The 21,251-nt window shown below is 47.1% G+C and overlaps 1 protein-coding gene across 1 annotated transcript in view; it reads right to left on the bottom strand.

Moving 5' to 3' along the window:
• The window catches only part of SLC25A42 (solute carrier family 25 member 42), a 42,526-nt gene extending 22,160 nt beyond the window's left edge, over positions 1 to 20,366 (bottom strand). The window contains exons 1-2 of the mRNA XM_084825968.1: positions 20,302 to 20,366; positions 320 to 445 (exon numbers count right to left, since the gene is read on the bottom strand). Of these exons, the coding sequence (XP_084682094.1) occupies positions 320 to 406 (87 nt within the window). The 5' untranslated portion in view covers positions 407 to 445; positions 20,302 to 20,366. The remainder of the gene's footprint in view (positions 1 to 319; positions 446 to 20,301) is intronic.
• Between the last annotated feature and the right edge of the window lie 885 nt (positions 20,367 to 21,251).

A 21,251-nucleotide genomic window follows, 5' to 3' on the forward strand; every position in this document is an offset into this window, starting at 1 on the left:
TATTTTTTTATATTTTCGGCAGGCTCCTTTTGCCTTTGGTCCCACACACCACTGGAATACAGCCCCTGAGAGCTTCTCGGAAAAGGAATTTGGCCCTTGAGTTGAAAGAAGTTCTGCACCCTTGCACTTGGAGAAGCTCATCCTCTTCTCACATACAGGGGGGGGGGAATTTGGAATCTTTGTACTGTTTCTCCACCGATTTTAAATTTGCTGCTCATTTGCTGTTTCATCTTCTGCGGTTTTGCAGCCATCACAAAGAGGGAAGGAGTGCTCGCGGCCCATCCAAGCAAGACACACGCCACCCACTGTGGCCGCTCACCTCTGGCAAAATACGTCCATGGAGTACAGCCTCTGCATCTTTCTGTTTTAAGCTCACTTGGCCATCCGTCACTCGACCATTACCCATACCAGGTTCAAGGGCTGGCTAGGAAAAGAATCAGGCCTCCTGAAGGAGCGGAGAAAAGAACAAAACAAAAAAGTTAAGTCGGTCCATCAAAACCTTAAAACTCGATTTAATCCATCAATTTACAGAAGAGATCTATACATTTAGCATGGCCACATAGCAAAGAGTCCTTCCTGGGTTCTACCAGTTTAGAACAGAGAGAAGACAAAAATTTTGATGCTTTTAACTTAGAACCACTACCCCTGAGAAACACAGAAAAAGATACAGACCCTGCTGGAAGAAAGCTAGTACATAAGAAAGACAACCCTTCCTTGAACTCGTAATTTTCCACCTTACTTTGCAACAAGAAGGCACTGGAATAGGCATTTATTTTTCCTCCTCCCTCCCCTCCCCGCCTTTATCCCTTTTCCATCCTAGTTTATTTCTGGCCACGAGGAGTGTGGAATGAGAAACTGCCAGGTTGCAAACGCTGCCTTACGTCCCCTTGTCCGGAATGCACAAGCACAGGGGCAGAACCGTGGTGAGGCGGCTGGCATTGAACTCAAGGGCAGGAATAACAATCAGGCACAAAATCAGGTTTCCCAGCATGATGAGAAGAGCAATGGGGAACCCTCCTTCCTCCTGGACTAATCCAACTTCTTTGTCTAAAAGCCACATACCCTTTGCAACTCTAGGTGCAGGGGATGCATAGCAATGGCGTCTCCCCCTCGTCCAAAAAGTTGATCATGACTGAAGGACAAACCGCCCATCCCTCCCTCATCCATTAAATGTGATGGGTCTGCAGTGGTGAGGGAGGTTTCCCCAACCTGGGCTACAACTTCCATCACCCCCAGCCATGCTGGCTGTGGATGATAGGGGCTGTAGTCCCAACACAACTGGAGGGCGCAAAGTTGGGAGAGGCCAAAATGCAGCCGTTGGGGAGTGTCGTTTCTGTGACACTCCAGTTACCGCTCTTGGATTGATGACAGGGCAATGGTGTGACTGCCCGCCAGGCCGGGACAGTGTCCCGCACAAATTGCATGTGCACCCCATACAATATTTACTAAAGGCATGTATAGCCCACTCTTCAGCCAGAAAGGGCAGCTTATGGGTCAACAAGAAGAAAACAAAAAACAGTCCCTGCCCTCAGGCTTACAGTCCAAAAAAGACACGACACAAGAGGAAAAAGGGATGGGGAGAGAAGAGGAAAACAGCGGAATTCAGCCACCAGTTCTTAATGGCATACGGTTCTTTTAAAGGCCAGCAGGGAAGTAGCTTTGATGCTGTATGGCAGCCAGATGCTATGGCTGTCTTGTCACAACCAGAAGAAGCCGTTCAAAAACAGGAGGAGCGGAGAATGATTGGTCCCCCAGCTGAGCCGATGGAGCAGCCCAGCTTCCTCTCCCTCCCTCTGCGGCAGCATGATGGAATGGCTGCTGAAAGACAGTCAGGGGAGAGGCAAAGCCAGGTGGAGCTGGCTTCTTGGCAGAGATGGGGGTGGGCCCTGCCTCCCTTGTCTCATGACCCTCCATCTCCTGCATCATACAGGGGCTCCACTGCAGACCCTCAGGGGTCTTCTCTATGCTCCCCAGAAGTCTGAGAAGCGCTGTTCTGAAAGACACATTTCCAGGCAACAGTCCTTAAAAACTCCACCTTGGGGACTATCCTTTCTGTGTGACAGTAACCAGCAGCAAAATCTTGCACACATTTACTTCCAAGTCAGTCCCACTGGATTCAATGGGTCTTTCCTCCCTCGTTGGTGTGTTTAGGAATGTGGCCCAAGAGATACTTGAAAAAGAAAAGACATTTCAAATGAGCCCTTGCCAAGGAGAGAAAATGAGAGATGTGGGTGAGAGTTGAACACACATACACACACACACCAGCAAAGAAGCAACAGCCTACAGGCAGCTAACCTAACCTTTTCCCATTCATTTAATTCTCTGGTGCAGTGGGCTGCAAGCTGAGATTTAATCTCAAACACAGGACTTCTGTGGGTTTTGGTTTTAAGATGCTTATAAAAACTTGGCAGCTTGCCCCGTCCTTTCGCTTTCTGCCCCGAAAGGCACAGTGGCCTCCACAAAACTCCCCAAATGCAAAACAAGAGGGAAAGAGGGTTTAAAAAAAAGTTCTTGCCTGGGTTCACATCAGGATTTGTGGCGATAGCTTGAGAAGCTTGATAGCTTGAGAAGCTTGAGAGGCCATTGAGTAAGCTGGCAGAATCCGGACCCACCCTTAAGTCCCTGGATATCTTGACAAACCGACCCTCGTTCTTCCAGTCTGTACAGAGATCATGGAGATTGCCTGGGTGTGTTTGCATCCAGATGGGATTAAGCAAGCATGCGCAGCCATTAAAGAAGGAAAAAAAGAAAGCCACAGATGTGCTGCTCCGTTTAAACTTTTGGGGCGGATAATGTCAAAAATGTTGGCGTGTTGAGTGTTAAGCACCTGACTGCATGCATGTCAAACATAGGAACTTTAAACTCTCTGAAAAACTGAGTTTACTTGACTCAGGCTGGAATGCAGTATGATGGGCCCCCTTCATACACTCTCAGGTTTCACATATGAACACTGGGTCCCCCTCCCTCCCCACCCATTATACATTCCTTGAGGCTCTTTGTGGCCAACTCATTCATGGACTGCACTACAATAGTTTTGTCCTACGGGGATTTAAATGCAGAAAAAAAGCTGGGCGGCAGGGGGGAGGATTTGCTATTTTGGTTAAAGATATGGGGGGGGGGAGATGGACACATAAGAACCACCACGCTGGATTAGGCCAAAGGACTTTTTAGTCCCGCATTTGGATTCCCAATGACCAACCAGATGCCCCAGTGGGAAGTTCACAAGTGAGACATGAGCACAGCAACACCCCCCACCCGGGTTCCCCAGCAACACGTACTGAGAGCCACCTTACCTCTGATCCTGGAGGTAATCTATGGCCACCATGACTACTTTGTTTGTTTGTTTGTTTGTTTATTTATTGCATTTATACCCCGCCTTTTTTCCTCTTGCAAGGCACCCACGGCGGCTTACATGATCCTCCTCCTCTCCATTTTATCCTCACAACAACAACCCTGTGAGGTGGGTTGGGCTGAGAGTGTGTGACTGGCCCAAAGTCACCCAGTGAGCTTCCATGGCCGAGCGGGGACTAGAACCTGGATCTCCCGAGTGCCAGTCCAACACTCTTGCCACTACACCACACTAGTTGCCACTGATAGCCTTATCCTCCTCCAAGAATTTATCTAATCTCTTTCTAAAGCTGACCAAATCGGTGGCCATCACAACACCCTTCTTATCTGCTTGTCTTGTCAGCTTCATGGGATGAGCCCATTTGGGTTCTAGTATTACAAGAGAGGGAGAAAAACACGCCAGGCCTGATTCTGCACATCTCTGTCATCTCTCCCCTTGCTCGCCTTTTTTCTAAGCTGAACCGTCCCAGATGTTGTAACTTTTCCTCATAGCTCCAGCCCCTTGATCATTTGGGTTGCCCATTTCAGCACCTTTCCCAACTCTACAATATCCTTTTTGAGGTGCAGTGACTTCATAATACTGTACACGGTACTCCAAGTGTGGTCGCACCACCAATGTATATAAAGGCATTATGAGAGCAGCACTTTTATTTTCAAAAGAGGATAATACATTATAGGGTGGCCAGGTACATACCACCCAAATGAGGAAATGCACCACCAAAAATAGAAGGCTCAGATTTGCATTACATTTGAATATGCTATGTAAATTTAGACACAATTACTATAACTTAAATAGGAATGCAATGCATCTCACCCTAGTAGGGAAGACTGTGACCAAGTGATCTGTCTGCAGGGATGTATGGGAATTCCATTTAAATTCACAAATCATGTGAACATGTCTAGTCTGCAACTCCAAACGTAAGCAGGGGAGCATGTTCTCTGAAAATGCTGGCGTTCAAAACATGCACATTTTTCTAAACCTTAAAAAGTGCTTTACTCTATGAGTGGAGAAGGGTGTGTTTTTAGCACACTTTTTTTAAAAAGTTCAAAATACGCACCTGCCCCAATTCAAAATGCGCACCTGCCCCAATTCAAAATGCGCACCTGCCCCAATTCAAAATGCGCACCTGCCCCAATTCAAAATGCGCACCTGCCCCAATTGAATGAAGCGGGGGTGGGGGGAAGAGCGCAATTGAACTTGGGAAACGGAAGCAAGCGTCCAGGTATTGTTCAGGTAATCTCAGCTATCGCAAAAACAGCATGCTTGCCCATCCCTCTCTCTGTGCCTATTCAGTCTGCTGTCCAGGTGCTGCGAACTGTTGATTGGCAAGCAAAGCCCTTGCTCTCTCCCTGCCCCTTCTTATGGCCTTTTTATGCCATAAAAAGTCCTGCCTTATGGCACAGGCCGTAGGAACTCCTGGGAGGTCTTGCCAGCTCTTCCATTTTGCTCCTGGAGATTAGGGAGCCAGCTGTGAAACAACTAGCATGGTAAAAAGAGCCCCCCCGCCACCCTCTTCTGAACTGTATTTCCACTCACCTGGCTGCTGTGGACCCTTGCAACTCCTACAACACAGCCAGCACTAAAAAAAAGTGGATGATCTTTATTGTAACATGTTTGAGGGGGTGTAGAAGGGGCTCCCATCTTGCAAAGGTCCTCCCCAAACCTGGAGCTGGTCCCAAGTATGCGACCAATTTAGGATCAGCTCCGATCTCACTAGAGGAGAAGGTGGGCAAATGGCAGGCTTGCAGGATCTATGTCACTTATCGCATCTACCAACCAGACTCAGATTCAAAATGGTGGAGCCCAGATGCGGAAGCAGTTACCTCCTGCAACCCATGAGCCACACACTGGATGGTCCATGTATAGAAGTACAAATCTGAAACCGAGTTAATTACACATCAGAGGTGTCTACAGGCACCACTCTGGAGACCCAGGATTAGCACAAGGCTGGCTATTGCAGAAATGAGTCCACACTGGGCCACAAGAGGATTTATCAACCCTCTTGCCTGTGTCAGCCAGTCACGACACACAGGGGCTGTTCACACAACACAACAGGTGTGGCCACCATTTCAAAAATGCAACCACTGCTCGGGGGTTGTCATGTCATGCGAACCCAGCAAGTATGGGTTATGCGAGGGTTAAACAACCCTCGCATGACCCATGGTCTGTTTTAGGGTTAAGAACATAAGGGGAGTGCAGCTGGATCAGGCCAAGAGTCCATCTAGTCCAGCATTCTGTTCACACGGTGGCCAACCAGCTGTTGACCAGGAACCCACAAGCAGGGCATGAGCGCAACAGCACCCTCCCACCCATGTTCCCCAGCAACTGGTGGGCTTAGGAATACAGCCTCTGATACAGCCATCAGGACTAGTAGCCACTGCTAGCCTTCTCCTCCAGGAATTTGCCTAACCCCCTTTTAAAGCCATCCAAGTTGGTGGCCATCACTACATCCTGTGGTAGGGAGTTCCATAGTTTAACTCTGCGCTGGGTGCAGAAGTCCTCCCTTTGATCTGTCCTGAATCTCCCACCCATCAGCTTCATGGGAGGATTCCCTTGGGTTCTAGTCTTTTGAGAGAGGGAGAAAAAGGTCTCCCTCTCCACTTTCTCCACACCAGGCATAATTTTGTACACCTCTATAAGGTCTCCCCTTACTCACCTTCTTCCAAGCTAAACAACCCCAGAGGGCTATGTTTAACCCTTGTATAATGCATGCTTGCCAGGTTCACACAACATGAGAATCCCCAAGCAGGGATTGCATATGCAACCTGGCATCTACCACTTGTGGTGGGTTAAGTAACCTGGTCACTGACGGCTTAAGCAGCAGAAGTTTCCCCGGGTGGTAATTGGGTGTATTTCACTCCCCTACAGGCAGTTCATAAAACATTATTTTAACATCAATAGGAATAACACACACATGCACATACAGTGACTTGTTCTTAAAAATAGACTGAAAATACCCAAAGGGCAACCAAGGCAAACCTCCAACAGGCAGAGGCGTGGATTGTTTGGAAGCCAGAGAATCCCAAGGAGTTCACAATCAGCTCAGGAAAGACAGGGCGGCCCCTGGCAAGGGTAAATAGAAGGTGGTATGGAAGGAACTAAAAAAAGCCACATGCATGGAAGGGGACCATACAAAGGAGAGGGGGGAGAGAGAGAGAGACTCACTTTGTTTCACACCAAATCAGATCATCGGATCTCAAACCTCAAGGAGCCTGCCAGCAAAAGGAGTTGGGGGCCATTCCAGAAGAAGCTTTTAATGCTTTGTTCATGGAATTTTAGGGGCTTCCCTCTCCAGGCCATCCCTGTCCTCCACTGGCAATCTTCCTGTGCTTCCCCACTGCTTCCTTTGTCTTTTTTTCTTATCCCTGAAAAGCCGTTAAAGGAAGGAAAGAAGGAACAGCTGCATAATGGCTTCTTGTCTGTACCTCTAGAAGTTCTGTGCCTGGAAGCACCCTTGGAAAGAGATGGGGAGATTTGCAGGGAAGGGGGAGAGAAAACAACAACAGAAATGATGAATATGTGTAAGGCAGCAAAAGGGGAGCCTGTCCCTGGAGGAGAGCCAGGTTCAAACCCTCACTCAGCTATGATGAACAGAGGGCAACTTTGGGCGAGTCACCATCTCTCAGCCTAATCCTCACAGTGTTGTGAAGACAAGAAGGGCTGGGAAGATGGGAGAACCATTTATGTCATCCTAAACTCCAGGGAGAAAGGACAGGACAAGAGGAGTGAGGAGAAATTGCCACTGGGCGCAGAATTTGGTTTCCACAGTTTTCACTGAACAAAAAATCAAGCTTCGAGCCCTTATCGCTGCAAAGCAAGTGGGCAATAATGCTTGCCAAGTTTTCTGAAGCCAGAGAGGTGTCTGAATAAGATTTCCAGTGGCTAGGACAGAATTGCCCCATCTGGTACCCTGTGTTGAACTACAATTCCTGTATTGGAATTCCTGTAGAATTGTAATTCTATTATATTGCATTTTATTCTTTTAAATACTTGCATTGTATTTTATGTTTTTAACTGGTTAAAATGGCATTTTGATTTTTTAACTGGGTGTAATCTGCCCAGAGAACATTAGTTATTAGGAGAACTAGAAATCTACTAAATAAAGAAATAAATTCCCAACCAGCATTATGGGTCTTATAGACCAACACATATAGCGGGCACCACTTTGGAGAAGGCTGGGTTAGACAGAAGGGTCTCAGTGCCCTGCAAATCGCTATGTTTTGGACTACAACTCCCCTAATCCCTGGCTAGGGTTTATGGGATGTGTAGTCCAAAACATCCAGAGGGCACCAGGCGGCCAAACCCTGACCTATGCTGTCAAAACCAAGTTGTGCAAAATGAGGAAATTATCTGCAGAGGTTCTTCAGGCAGAAGAACACAGCTTTTTCTTTGAAGCAGGTTCATTTGTAGAGCCCCTGCTTTGCATGCAGAAGGTTCCAGGTTCAAAACCTGCCAACACCAGTTTGAAAAATGGTCAGGGAGCACAGGAGTGGAAAGAGCCGTCACTGCCTGAGAGCCTGGAGAGCTGCTGAAACTCAGGTGCCTTCCAAATGTTTTAGATTTCAAGTCCTAGCAGCCCCAGCCAGCTTACTGCTGGTGGAGACTAGATGGACAAACAGTCTGATATGGCATAAGGCAGCCCGCAATATCTCTTATTTGTGGCACAAGCTAACTGTCTGAAAGAGATAAAGAACCAACCATCTTCCAATTTAAAAAACAAAAAAGAAGACTGGTCGCCCAGATAAGATCTTTAACTCCCCCTAGGCGACCACTCAGCTTGTGGGTCAAGTTAACCTATAAAAAAGGATTAAGGGAGGGTTTCAATTATTTGAAGAAGGCAACGCTTGTTTGCTGTGCTCACAGAAGACTAGGAATTAGCAAAGAATAGGAATTTGGTTCAAGTGAAGAAACAAAACTTCTTTTCATCTGGGAAGTTACAACAAAGCAAGGAATGGGCTTTTGTAAGGGGTGGGGAGAATGGTATATCAGAGCCAACATGCCTGCCAATATCAGACAAGGTGCGGGGGTTGAGGGGAGAGACACACAACAAACACTTCATTTGCTTTGAGATTTGAGAAGGATCAACCCCCTCCCTTTTTTGCCTCCAAACTTGTTCAGCAGGCAACCCTGAAATGCAGTTCACCCATGCCAGAGGATTCACATGAGATTTGCTTTTCAATGCCACAGGCGCGTACCAGGAGCAAAGGTCAACATAACAAGTGTGGTGCAAAACGCTGGGAAAGGTAGAAGTATGGGGCGGGAGGAGGGATTGGTGAGCATACTGTGAGAAAGGCATTGCGGGGTCTATTACCTGCAGAAAACCATGGTTTCCGTGTTCTTCCCTGTAGGAAATTCATAGGGCTTCTTCCAACCATATGTTGCCGCCTACAGAAAAGCTGGGCAGAATTCAGGCTTGCAGGATCTACATTGCTTTTGGTTTGGTTTGGTAGGGGGGTGGCTAGAACTCTCAGAACCACCAACTGGAGCCTGGCGCAAAAATCACTGAATCATAGAACTGGAAAGGATCTCGGAGATCATTTAGTCCACCCCCTGCTCAATGCAGGCTCTGTAATGCAGATACCTGAACAGATGGCCACTTGGCCTCTGCTTAAATACCTCCAGCAAAAGAGAACCCACCACCTCCCAAGTCCCTTTTCCACAGCTGAACAGCTCTCACTGTTAGGAAGTTTCTCCTAATGTTTAGCCGAAATTGGCTTCTGTGCAATTTCCAAGTCTAGTGCATCGGGTGGGAGACAGAGGCCAATTAACTCCTGCATGCCATGCACACTGGAATAAGAACATCAGAAGAGCCCTGCTGGATCAGACCCAGGGTCCATCTAGTCCAGCATTCTGTTCACATACTGGTCAACCAGTTGCCCACAGAAAACTCACAAGCAGGACAGGAGCGCAATGGCACCCTCTTGCCCATGTTCCCCAGCAACTAGGGTACATAGGCATGCTGCCTCTGATACCAGAGGTAGCACAGAGCCATCGGGACTAGTAGCCATTGATAGCCTTCTCCTCCAGGAATTTCTCCAACCCCCTTTTAAAGCCCTCCAAATGGGTGGCCATCACTACATCTTGTGGAAGTGAATTCCACAGTTTGACTCTGCACTCTGTGAAGACGTCCTTCCTTTTACCTGTCCTGAATCTCCCACCCATCAGCGTCATGGGAGGACCCCACTGGGCTTGAGTATTATCAGAGAGGGAGAAAAATGTCTCCCTATCTGCATTGTCCACACTTTGAATAACCTGCATCTATATGTACAATGCTATATCCAACTAGCTACAGGTCGGGGATTGCATGCACACACCCCTCCAAAACTGGCCAACAGAGTTGCCCAAAGGCCTGATCAAAGGCAACTAACTGACACAGCCTTCCATTTAAGCACCAGTCTGGTAGCCATGGATGACAAGGAATTACATGCACAGGCTGGAGGAGGAGGGACAGATCACTAAATGCCTCCTCTGTGCCTACCATAGAACCCCAGGACAGAGGAGTGAAGGCCCTTTCCTCCACACCCAGCACAGAAATGTGGCAGGGTTGTGGCAAGAGTGATAAGACTCCCCCATTCCTCCTTGCCTGGCCTCCAGCAGGATGGTTAACCCCCCCCTTTTTTTTTTTTTGCAGGCTAGTAACTTTTGTGGGCTTACTTACAAGGCTGAATTAAATAAATACTCTCATTTGACAGGTAAGGGGACAGAAGAGGCTGAGAGAGATACTATGAGCCATCGCGGAGAGTTCTCTTCCAGCCTTTGCAATTTTACTTTAATTTGCCAATGCTTAGACTATTGGGAACACGAAGCAAGCCGCTTAGGGATCTCTCAGGGGATCCCAGTCAACTTGATGCCTGCCCTTGACTTACAACAGTCTTTCCCAACCAACAGATCTGGATAGTGCTACGCTGGCTCACAGGGACATGTGGCAGGTTTTCCAGCATTAAGTAAATCCTGTTTAATATGCTACACAAAGGGAGACAAACTAGTTTGCAAGGTACATCCAGCATGGTCCTGAATACTGCTCTACACCTCACAAGTAAAATGATAACTCCAGCATCACCACCAACAAGAGTGGGGGCTTTTTAATTTTTTTAGTAAAGCCATTGTATTTCTTGTATTTCTTCGCCATGAAAATGTATTTATTCGCCACCTGTTCAAGAAAGTGGACTATCCAAGGCAGCTTACAATATAAAAACAGTAAAAACCTTTCTCAAATTGTAACAGCACCTTTAAAGGGTAAAACAATATTAAAATAAGCCAACCAACAATAAAATACACTTCCAAATACCTAATGGCAGCAAATGCAGTAAGGCGAGAGTGGGGAGCCTCTTTCAGCCCCGGGGCTGAATTCAATTTCGGAAAAGCTTTCAGGGACTGCATTCCAGTGGTCAGCGGCAGCCAGAGGCAAAAGGGGATGGAACCTAAATTCCAAAAATTCCAGCATATTGTAGAATAAACCTTTCACTGCCAATAACTAAGCCTGTCCAACTTTTAGAATAGGGAAAACAAAGCACAAAAGCTGGAAAACAACCAAACAATTGGCAGCTGGGGGGAAGGGGACGTGGCCCTCTGAGGCCCCCATTTGGCCCCTGAACCTGAAGTTCCCCACTCCTGCTACCCACTACCAACTTTTAGCTTTTCACAGACAGTTTTATCAAGTGACAAACAAAAATCAAAGCATGTGGTCTGCTTTAGAAATTGCAATAGTGAGCCAGTTATAAAAACACACACAGTAGTGCTAGTATTCAAGCAATTCTTGAGAAACATGAGACATTTTGCCTGCTGACAAACTGGATGGGGCTTTTAAGCACATCTTGAAGCCAGACATCTGAGACCAGCCACACAGAGATTCAAATGCAGAGTTAAAGCCACATCTAGGTTGACCCAGAAAAAGAGCAAGAAAGACACCTAGCCAGGGGGAGTTTTCCTCAGCAGGGACTTCCACAGAGCACTTGCCAGTCTCCCAAAAGCCTAACTTCTGCAAATGGAAAGGGATCCAAGAAACTGCAGGCCACGCAGGAGGTGTTTGGCTGGTAGTGGGAGAAAGAAAATGGGATCGGACAAAGCTATCGCCAAGGATTTTTGTTTCCATAAATGACTAAGAAAGCTTGCTAAAGGCACCGGAACAGAATGAAAACATGTTTCCAGTTCTTCGTACTTATTCAGTTATAGCTGCATGAAGAGAAGTTGCACGTTTTTCTGTCTTTTTCTTTTAAGGTGGTCAGGCCCCTTGGGACTTTTCCCAGCTTTGTGTCAGGAGATCAGACCTCACTCCCCCTACAAAAAACATGTCCTGCCTCCCGCCTCCATCACCAAGCAACCAAAAGCTGGCCAGATTCAAATGCCTAGCTCAAGTCCCCTTGATTTCAATAGGTCTACTGTAAGGATGACCAAGTTTGGACCCAACCCCATGTTTTCTCTATCCACTACCCGCTACAGAAGTTGGCAATCGTAAGATAAACCCCAAACAATCCCAAAAGACTGTTTCAAAAGGCCTTGCCTTATTCTGCTCTTGGGAATAACTCAGAGCTTGCAACTTATATTAATAAGTTTCCTCAAACCTCTGACAGCCAAAGGACTCACCTTTTCTCAGTTACAAGAGGTACACTTTCACTCTTACAGCCCAAAAAAAAGACTTTACAACAGCAACCTGCCTTTAGAGGACTCAACACTATCTCTCTGTGCAAGTCTCTGATCTATTATTATAGTTATAGTTAGTTATATCCCCACTTTTCAAAGTAAAATCTTTCCAAGGTGGCCATCCTTCCCCCACCAAAAAAAAAAGCTGTCATCCAAAACATCCAGAGGGCACCAGGTTGGGAAAGACAGGCATGGAAACTTCACAATCATTCCAATTGCACAGGGAACAGAGTGTTCAACATTTTCAGCCCAGCTTCTGTGAGGGAAGGCAAAGTTGTAAGCCTGGCTGGGAATTTTAGAACCTCTAAAGAAGGCCCAAAGGACAGAAGTAGTTTTGTGGGGTTCGATGAGGAGTCAGGAGAGGTCCCAAGAGTTAGGGAAGCCAAGGGCTTGACCTGCGAAAGGGTGAATGGAGAACAGGAAATTCGAGAGAAAACAGAGCAGCAATAGAAAAGGCTCAATGTCTTGGGGAATTCTCCCAGTTGTGACTTCTCCCGACACTGTAGCATTGGGACCTGGGGCAGTAGCCAAAAGTAAAAGGTAAAGGTGTCCCCAGCCAGTCGTGTCCGACTCCAGGGTGTGGTGCTCATCCCCGTTTCTAAGCCGAAGAGCCAGCGCTGTCCGAAGACGCTTCCGTGGTCATGTGGCCAGCATGACTGAACACCGAGGTGCACGGAACGCTGTTACCTTTCCCGCCGAGGCGGTACCTATTTATCTACTTGCAATTTCTTGCTTTTGAACTGCTAGGTTGGCAGGAGCTGGGACTGAAGACGGGAGCTTACTCCGTCACGCGGCACTCGGGTCTCGAACTGCTGTCCTGCCGACCTTCCGGTCTGCAGTTCAACGTCTTAAACACTGAGCCACCGCGGCCCCTACCCAAACTAGGCCCATTCACTTCAATGGGTCTACTCTGTGTAGAAGTGCCATTGGATACTGCCCCTGGCAACCCAGGGGGCAGGGAGAAATAAGGGTTATGAAATGGAGATCTGAATTTCATGTAGTGACCTGAATTATGATCCGGCTGCAAGGTTTTAGTAATTTTCCTATAGCATTCATTTGGGGGGCTTCCCTGCTGATGATCCTAAACTGGGTGGAGTTGGGGGAAATATTCATTCCGAATTGGAGGTTGGCTTAGAATGAAAATGTGCAAAGTCCACCCACTGAGGTTCCCTAAGCAATGTTTAAATTGCTCTTAGAACCCAAGGCCACCTCTCCCAGCCCAATTGCAACCAGCATATCAAAGGTTTTTTAAAAAATAGTTTGAAAGCATTGAGGATTCAGTGCAAAAAAGACACAGCACTGAGTAATAGATCCAAACAGTGCCCCCATCCCTGGCCCAAAGTCTTGGGGGCAGCATAACTGTGGTGGGAGGGGCCAAAGGCAAAAGAGATGGGGCCAAAAATACCAGCATATTTTAGCTGAAAGTTCTTGTTGCCAGTAACTAAATCTTAGGAGAGGCATTTCAACCTTTTAGAATGGGGCGGGGAGAGAACTAGGCAAAAGCCAGGAAGGCACCGAACAATCGGTGGCTGGAAGGCTGAATTCAGACCACCAGAGGGCCAGCAGTTCTACACCTCTGACTTAAGCAGTTGCCTGGTCACCATAGATGGCAAGGAATTCCGTATAGGTGAGTACATGGAGTTTCGTGCAAGTGAGTGAGGGGGCTGGCAGAGCAGGAGGGAGCACCCCTCCACCGCCCTGTGTCTGGGATAGGAAAACCAAACAGGCTCCCACAGAAGGGAAACCCTGTCCTTGCACACACCCAGCCTAGAAATGTAGCAGGCTACTGCTGGATTAACAGAGCCCCAAGCAACCCAGGAAATCAACCTGACTGCTCATTGGAAGGACAGATGCTGAAGCTGAAGCTGAAATATTTTGGCCACCTACTGTGAAGAGAAAACTCCCTGGAAAAGACCCTGATGCTGGGAAAGACTGAAGGCCAAAGGAGAAGAGGACGGCAGAGGATGAGATGGCTGGATAGCATCACCGATGCAATGAATATGGACTTGAGCACGCTCCGGGAGAGAGCGCAGGACAGGAAGGCCTGGTGTGCTATGGTCCATGGGGTCGTGAAGAGTCAGACACAACTGAACGACTGAACAACAACAAAGCAACCCAGTAAACATTCTTCCATGCTTATTTACAAAGCTGGATAAAGCTATCTGGTAAATATGAAGTATGTCCTTTTTTGGTTTTCCTTGTGTGGAACTGAGAGTAGTCAACATTCCTATTTGCCCAGCATGTGTTTGTGCTGTTCCTCTGTTTCGTCTTATGTGACATCAGCTTTCCATTTCACCTCTCAACGTGGAAGCGGCCTTTGGCTCCACCACAGTGCCTAAAAAGCAAACTGTCCAAGACAAAACGCAATCTATTTGACTTTGGAAAGTCTCAGGACCACTAACCGCACATGAGATGGAGCACCTAAACAGTAAACAGCAGCTAAGAAGTATTTTTTAAAACACATACACCCCTCACCTAGGGAAGAGTGTTGATTGACAAGCACTCTGGCCATAAACTCAGGGTAATTAGAGACACATAAAGAAGCTAGCGCCCAAGCTTGATTGGGACGGTGATCTGGGAGGTTGCAAATCAGGCAGAGGAAATCTGATAAGGTTGCTTAATCAGAATAGCAAAAGAGGCCTTCTTGTCAATGGGGAGTGCAGCCTGGCAGGGGGAGAGAGAAAAGAGGGAAGGAATTTGAGAAAAAGGAAATGGGTATTTTCCACTGTTGAAACATCCTCAAAGAATGAATCTGTTCAGTCATGGAGAACACACCTGCCAACAATTGCACTCGGGTCAGAAACTTATCACAAAGTCAACACGCTGCATTTGGAAATGAGCTTCCGATATTCAAGTGTATGATTCTGAACATGGCTCCCTCTTACACATACCCCCAAAAGTTAACTTCTCAAGTATGTAAGAGGGTTCAGGATAATGACTTTTCGGAATCCATTACCACAACGTGTAGGCAGTGAGGCAGGGTGGAAAATTTTGAACAGAAAATTCTGTAATATGGACATTTTTCCAATGCTTTAGTTTTTAGCCAAACTTTTTCCATTTCATAAGTTCATTAGTAACAATAAATGATTGCAAATTTGCAAATACAATATTAGGGAAGCTTGGGAATTTTAAAGTTGCAATTAATGTTACAATTAATCCAAGGGAAGCGAGGTGGGCGGCTATTAAGAAGAGGGCCTTCTCTGCTGGGGCACCCTGGTTATGGAATGAGCTTCCCAGAGAGGCCCGTCTGGTGCGTATAGTGTGCTCTTACCAGGTGAAGACCTGCTTATTTTCCCAGGCATTTTACTTTTTCAGTTTCTGTTCTTTTAAATCTTATTTTAAATCTTTGCACTGCTGCTGGATCCTATTTGGTTATTATTTTTATTTTATACTGCAGTTTTAAACATTTAAACTCTCATATTGTATTTTATCATGTTGTATTTCATGATTTTAATTCTTGTGAACTGCCCAGACAGCTTCAGCTATTAGGCAGTATAAAAATGTAATAAATAAATAATGCTTTTTTCCGGAATAATTATTCCTAGCAAGTATGTGAGCGAGTACGCATATGTAACTGAAATACATATATGTCTCCGTGTGAAGTGGAGTTTATAAGTAGTGACAACAAAAACAGGTTGCCCTAATAACCTTAGCGAAAGAGAGTTGAACTCTGTTGAAACAGATGAGTGGTTGTCAGCATGTCATACGGTTCTTTGGGTTGCGAAACTTTATTAGTGTGTCAGTAGTTTTCAGGCCTTTTTTCCCCCTGAAACAATGTCAAGTGAAGTACATACTATTGCCTTTAAATTTGTACATGTCTCCCAGTAAAAATGTCTATGTAACAGAACGTTTAAATTGCGTTAAGTGTGCCTTAGGTTTTCCCCTCTAAGATTTCAGGTCAAACACCTATGGTGCATCAGAATAAAAAATTAACATAGGCTAATTTTTAGCTTTATTTACTAAATACAGGTAAAGTAAACATGCTAAATAAGATCACTGTAGAGCAGGCCCTGGACTCCCCAAGCTATCCACGGGCCATCCCCCAGATCCCCCTGGGAGCTGCACCAGAAGCCAGCCCGGGGGGGGGGCATGTGGGCTGCGTTGCCCACCTCTGTTCCAAGGACTTCACCAGACAGGGTTTAATCTCCAGCATCACCAATTAAGTCATCCACGCAAATTAATTCCTCTCAAGTCGCTAGCCCATCCGCACCACTTATGTGTGTGTGCATGTGTATATGTTACATATTGTATATTTATTTGTACGTGACATATTGACGGCCTAAAAGGAAAGGGGGAAAAAACCCTAACCATCCTGCTTTTCTTGCCTGATCACCTAGAAGCAATCCAGACCCAGCACAGACGATCCTTCAAGCAGGCACTTGCAGGCCTGAACTGAGGGATCAGGAAGGATGCTCTATACCTTAACAGCTCGCGAGCTCGGTTCAGTATGTGCCGCCCAGGTTGGATTTATTTATTCTGACTCAACAGAAGGCAACCTTATAGGATGCCAGCGTATTACATTTGCAAACCACGCACCCCTTGAGAGGCCGGCTCATCCCAGAGGAAATTAGTCTAGGGTTACTTTCATCCTACCAAGACAAATGCAACCCAACCGCCTTCTACAAGGGCTTAATAACTTTTCTTTTCTTTTTTTGGCAGTCTTAGTGAGGCATAAAAACAAGGCAAGCTGCCATACTCTGTGCAGGCTGGTTAGAGCACAGCTATAACGGAGTGGTAGATCCCCTGCTTTGCACGCAAAAGGTCCCAGTTTCAATCCTTTACATCTCCAAGTACAGTGGGGACAGACCCATGTTTGAAACTCTGGAAAGCAACTGCTGCTAGTCTGTGTAGACCAGGGGTGGGGAAGCGAAGGACGGGGAACAAATCCAGCCCTCCTGGGGTCCCAACTTCACTCTCCAGCATTCCCCAGATGGCTATACCCCTTGTCCTGGCTGAGCCCTGCCCCCTTTCCTTCCAACCAGCCATCTTTTGTGCAATATTTTCCCCATTCTAAAAGACTGAAATGCCTCTCCTAAGGCCTAGTTACTGGCCTTAGTTTTATGCTAAAACATGCTGGGGAGGCGGGTTCTATTTTTGGCCCCACCCTCTTTTGCCTTGCACAATGCCCACCACTGGAATGCAGCCCTCGAGAGCTTCTGCAAAATGGCATTTGGCCTGTGAGCTGAGTTTCCCCAACCTGGTGCAGGCCACGGATGAGGGACCTTTGGTCCTCCAGGTGTTTTTGGACCAACTCCCATCAGCCTCAGCCATCAGGGGTGATGGGAGTTGCAGTCCAAAACTTCTGGAGGGCCCCAGGTCGTGAAAGGCTGAGCAAGATGAACCAGTCGCCAGACTTGGTATGAAGAAGCAGCTTCCTACATATGCCTTTGGTACCACAACCACTACACGGCTTGGAGTAAATGGCTGACAGATTGAGGTTCAAACAGGAGGTAGATGGGGGTGGGGAGCTTTTGTCCACCACACATACCCCTCAAGCCCAACAAGGCAGTTTCACCCCTCAGTAAGGCAGACTCCAAGACTGGTAAAGCCTGACAAAAGGAAAGTCTTAAGGCCAAACCATCAATAGCTAAATCGACATTAAACAGATTTGTTCCATCTCAAGCCCAAGCAGTCACAATGCAATACAGCGCAGCAGAAAGGGCAGTTGGCATGCTTAGATGGGGCGGTGGGTGTTGAAAAGGATTAGCCCAGCCCTCCAGATGTGTTGGACCACAACTCCTATCATTGCCAGCCAGCTTGTTGGGAGCTGTAGTCCAACACATCTGGAGGATGCCAAGTTGAGGAAGCTGGTGATAGGCCTACCATATGGATGTTAACTGAAGTTGGACGATCAAACGCACCAGGGACATAAAAGCTATTATGAGACAGAGACTCGACCTCCAACAATAAGAAAGGAAAGTAGCTTCTCTTATCTTCCTCCCCTCTAAGAAAACTGGTGCACACGTGCCCTAATCAGACCACAACAAACACGAGGAAGGCAGCCAGGCCTTTTGCCCACATTCTGAGAAACCCTGGAAAGGAGAAAAGGGTAAACCATCCCCTTATATTTCACCTGCAACCCAAGGGGGAGAGTGAGCCCCATTTTGGCCTGATCCCTCCTATCCAATGTATTTATTTTTTACATTCATAACCCACCTTTTTTCCTCTTGCAAGAAACCCAAGGCGGCTTACATAGTCCTCCTCTCCATTTTATCCTCACAACAACCCTGCGCCTTACACCAAACCATCGGTCAGCCAAGCCCAGCGTGATCTACTCTGATTGGCAACAGCTTGCCAAAACCTCGGCAAAGGCTACAGGCCTGTAGCCAACTAACAGCTCAGGGCTTGGGGACCCATAATCCTGCAGATGTGGCTGGCCTCCAACTCCCAGCAGCCTCAGACAGCCTGGGCATTGGTGAGGGAGGATGGGAGTTGTAGTTAAACAATATCTGGAGGGCAGCAGCCTGCCCAGCTCTATTTTAGCTGGAGACACCACAGATTCAACCGTGGCATGCAAAGCAGGGGCTTTGCCAATGAGTTGCCGGCCCCTCTGCTGGCCTTAGGGTGGGGGTTAAAGACCAACACCCAGTAACAAAACAAAAGACCAACACCCAGTAAGTTCAAACTATGGGAGGGTAAACCAATCCCAGTTCAAGTGCTGCAATAATTAAGGAAAGTTTGAGGTGGTGGCATGAGGTAGAGAGAGTAGGAGAAAGGAAGCTAATACACTGGTTTTTAACTCTCCCCCCACCTATTAAAAAAAACACCTTTTGTCCAAAGTCCCTCTCCTGCAAGCCATGGGGCAGGGTGGGGGGCGGGGTGGGGACTAAATTACCCGCTGCCACCCTACAGGCTCTATGGAAACAGTTATTTTCCCTTCCCCTTGAAAGGTACGCCGGACCAGAGGAATGTGTCCTCTTTACATACCTTTGCAAAGGAGAGGGCAATAAATATTTATCTCCCCCACCCCTGCAATTTCTAGAAAGGCAGCAATTACGTTTTAAGCTCCCCCACCCCTTTCAAGCCAAAGTGACAGTTAAGGTGCAATCCTATGCAAATTTAGACAGAAAAAAGGCCTAAACTTGTAGGTCTTTTTTCTGTCTAAACTTACATAGGACTGTGCCCATAAGCTTTTAGCTCTCCCACCCACCCACTCTCCGCCCTCTGGAGAGAGGTGGGGAATTCATCTTTGGTATTTGCCCACCGCAAATGGGTGGGGGAAGCAACATAATTAATCCTTATTCTCCCCCCCCCCCCCCCGCACGTACACAAAAATTTTTGAGAAGGGCAGGACCTCCCGCCTTCAAGCCAGGATAGCCTTCATGATTTGGGAGTGAGTGACAGCAAAACATAACTTTCCCCCTTCATACCAAGTAAGCTTTAATTAATTTGGGGGGGGGGAGACACAATTAATCCTTAGCTTCTCACCCCCACAGGCAGAGATGGGTTTTTAGTCTGCCTATGGGTTTCACTGTGTCCCCCCCCCATTTTATTATAGCTTTCTTATATTGTCATTTAATCCTGGATATGTGGGGGGGGAGTCAGAAGAGGGGGCTCACGTCCGTTCAGGCAGGAGAGCGAGAGGATAAGCAATCTTTCCCCCACCCCTAGGTATGGAGGATAAACAAATAATTCTTCCCTGTCAGTTGGGGGGGGGGGTAACCTTTAAACCACCCTGATTTCAGAGACACATTGGCCACCTATCAAGAGCCCCCCAATTCCACTCCAACGAGGGGGGAAGAAAGAAGTTAGTCCCCCCGTCAAGGGGGGGGAGCTGGGTAAAAAAAGAGGAGCAATGCACTTACAAGCCCCCCTTCCCCTTTCTCAGGGACCAGGGAGCAATTAACCTTTAAGCCCCCCACACAGAGACACCCCCACCTAACTTAATAACTTAACCCTTCCCCATTTCTAAAACAGGGGGGCATTAGCCTTTGTGACCCCCCCATTTCAGAGAGGGGAGCATAAGCCCCCCACCCCACTTCAAAACTAAGGGTAGGGAGGCAAAAATTAACCCTTAGCCTTCCCTCAAGTCTGGGGAGTGGGAGAAATAGGCCTTTAGCCCCCCCCCAATACAACTAAGGCAGAGGAGGGGAATTTGTCTGAACCAAGTGTGGGGTCTTAAAGGCAATGGGGGGGCATTGATCTTTCAACCCCCCCTTGTTATCTTAACAGTTTAACCCCCTCCCCCAGCACACACTTTGGGGTTGTTGCTTTTTTCAGAAAGCAAACTGAGATCCCCCCCCTTTAAGGTGAGGGGCGCAGGTAAGCAGTGCGCATGCGCGCACCCCACCGACCAGCCACCCCGGACTCACCCCCGCCCCTCGGGTCGCTCGCGCTCGCTCCTCCAGCTGCAGCTACCGTCGCCGCTGTCTCGTCTAGCTAAGTCCCCTCAGGCCACGCCCCTTACGCCCCCTCCTGGGCCAATCAGCGCGGCCGGATGCGAAAGGGGGCGGAGGAAACGAGGAGGGAGGGAACGCCGGCCCAGCGCGGGCGGGCTCTGCGTTTGTGTGACTGGCAGGGGCCGGATCCAGTCAAGAGCGAGGATTAGAAAGCAGGTTGGGGGGGGAAGGAAAGAGAGGCGGGAAGGCGCAGAAGAGCCTTGAAGGAGGAGGTGGAAGCCGAGGCGAGGTGGGCGGGGTTTGGCGGAGAGACGGCCACGCCCACAGAGCTGGGCGGGGCAAAGAGAGGTGGAGCATCTGCCCGGGAGGGGCGTGGTTACGCGCGCCTGTCGCTTCATCATCCTCATCCTCATCACTATTACTGCATTAACGTTATTGCCTTATTATTGTTATTATTATTATATAATAATATTGTTATTATTGCCTTATTATTATTATATAAGATTATTATTAGTGCCTTATTATTGTTATTATATAATATTATTGTTATTATTGCCTTATTGTTATTATTATATAATATTATTGCCTTATTATTGTTATTCTTATATAATGCTGGCGTTGCATTATTACTATTATTGCATTACTGGTATTATTGCCTTATTGTTATTATTTTTATATAATGCTGGCGTTGCATTATTATTACTGTTGTTGCATTATTATTATTGTGCTATTATTATGAATATTATAGCATTTTTGCATTAATCATTTATTAAGAAATTAGTGATGAATTGATAAGTGAGGTGTATTTCTTTTAGAAAAAATATCAGCACCAATTTATACAACGATGTTATATGTCTTGCATTGTTTATTCATGTATTTATTATTAATAATTTTAATAAGGCACTGAGGTGCTTGCTGTACAA

The sequence above is a fragment of the Heloderma suspectum genome, chromosome Z, assembly GCF_057233095.1.
Source record: "Heloderma suspectum isolate Gila_16-S chromosome Z, 16-S_ref, whole genome shotgun sequence".
NCBI lineage: Eukaryota > Metazoa > Chordata > Lepidosauria > Squamata > Helodermatidae > Heloderma > Heloderma suspectum.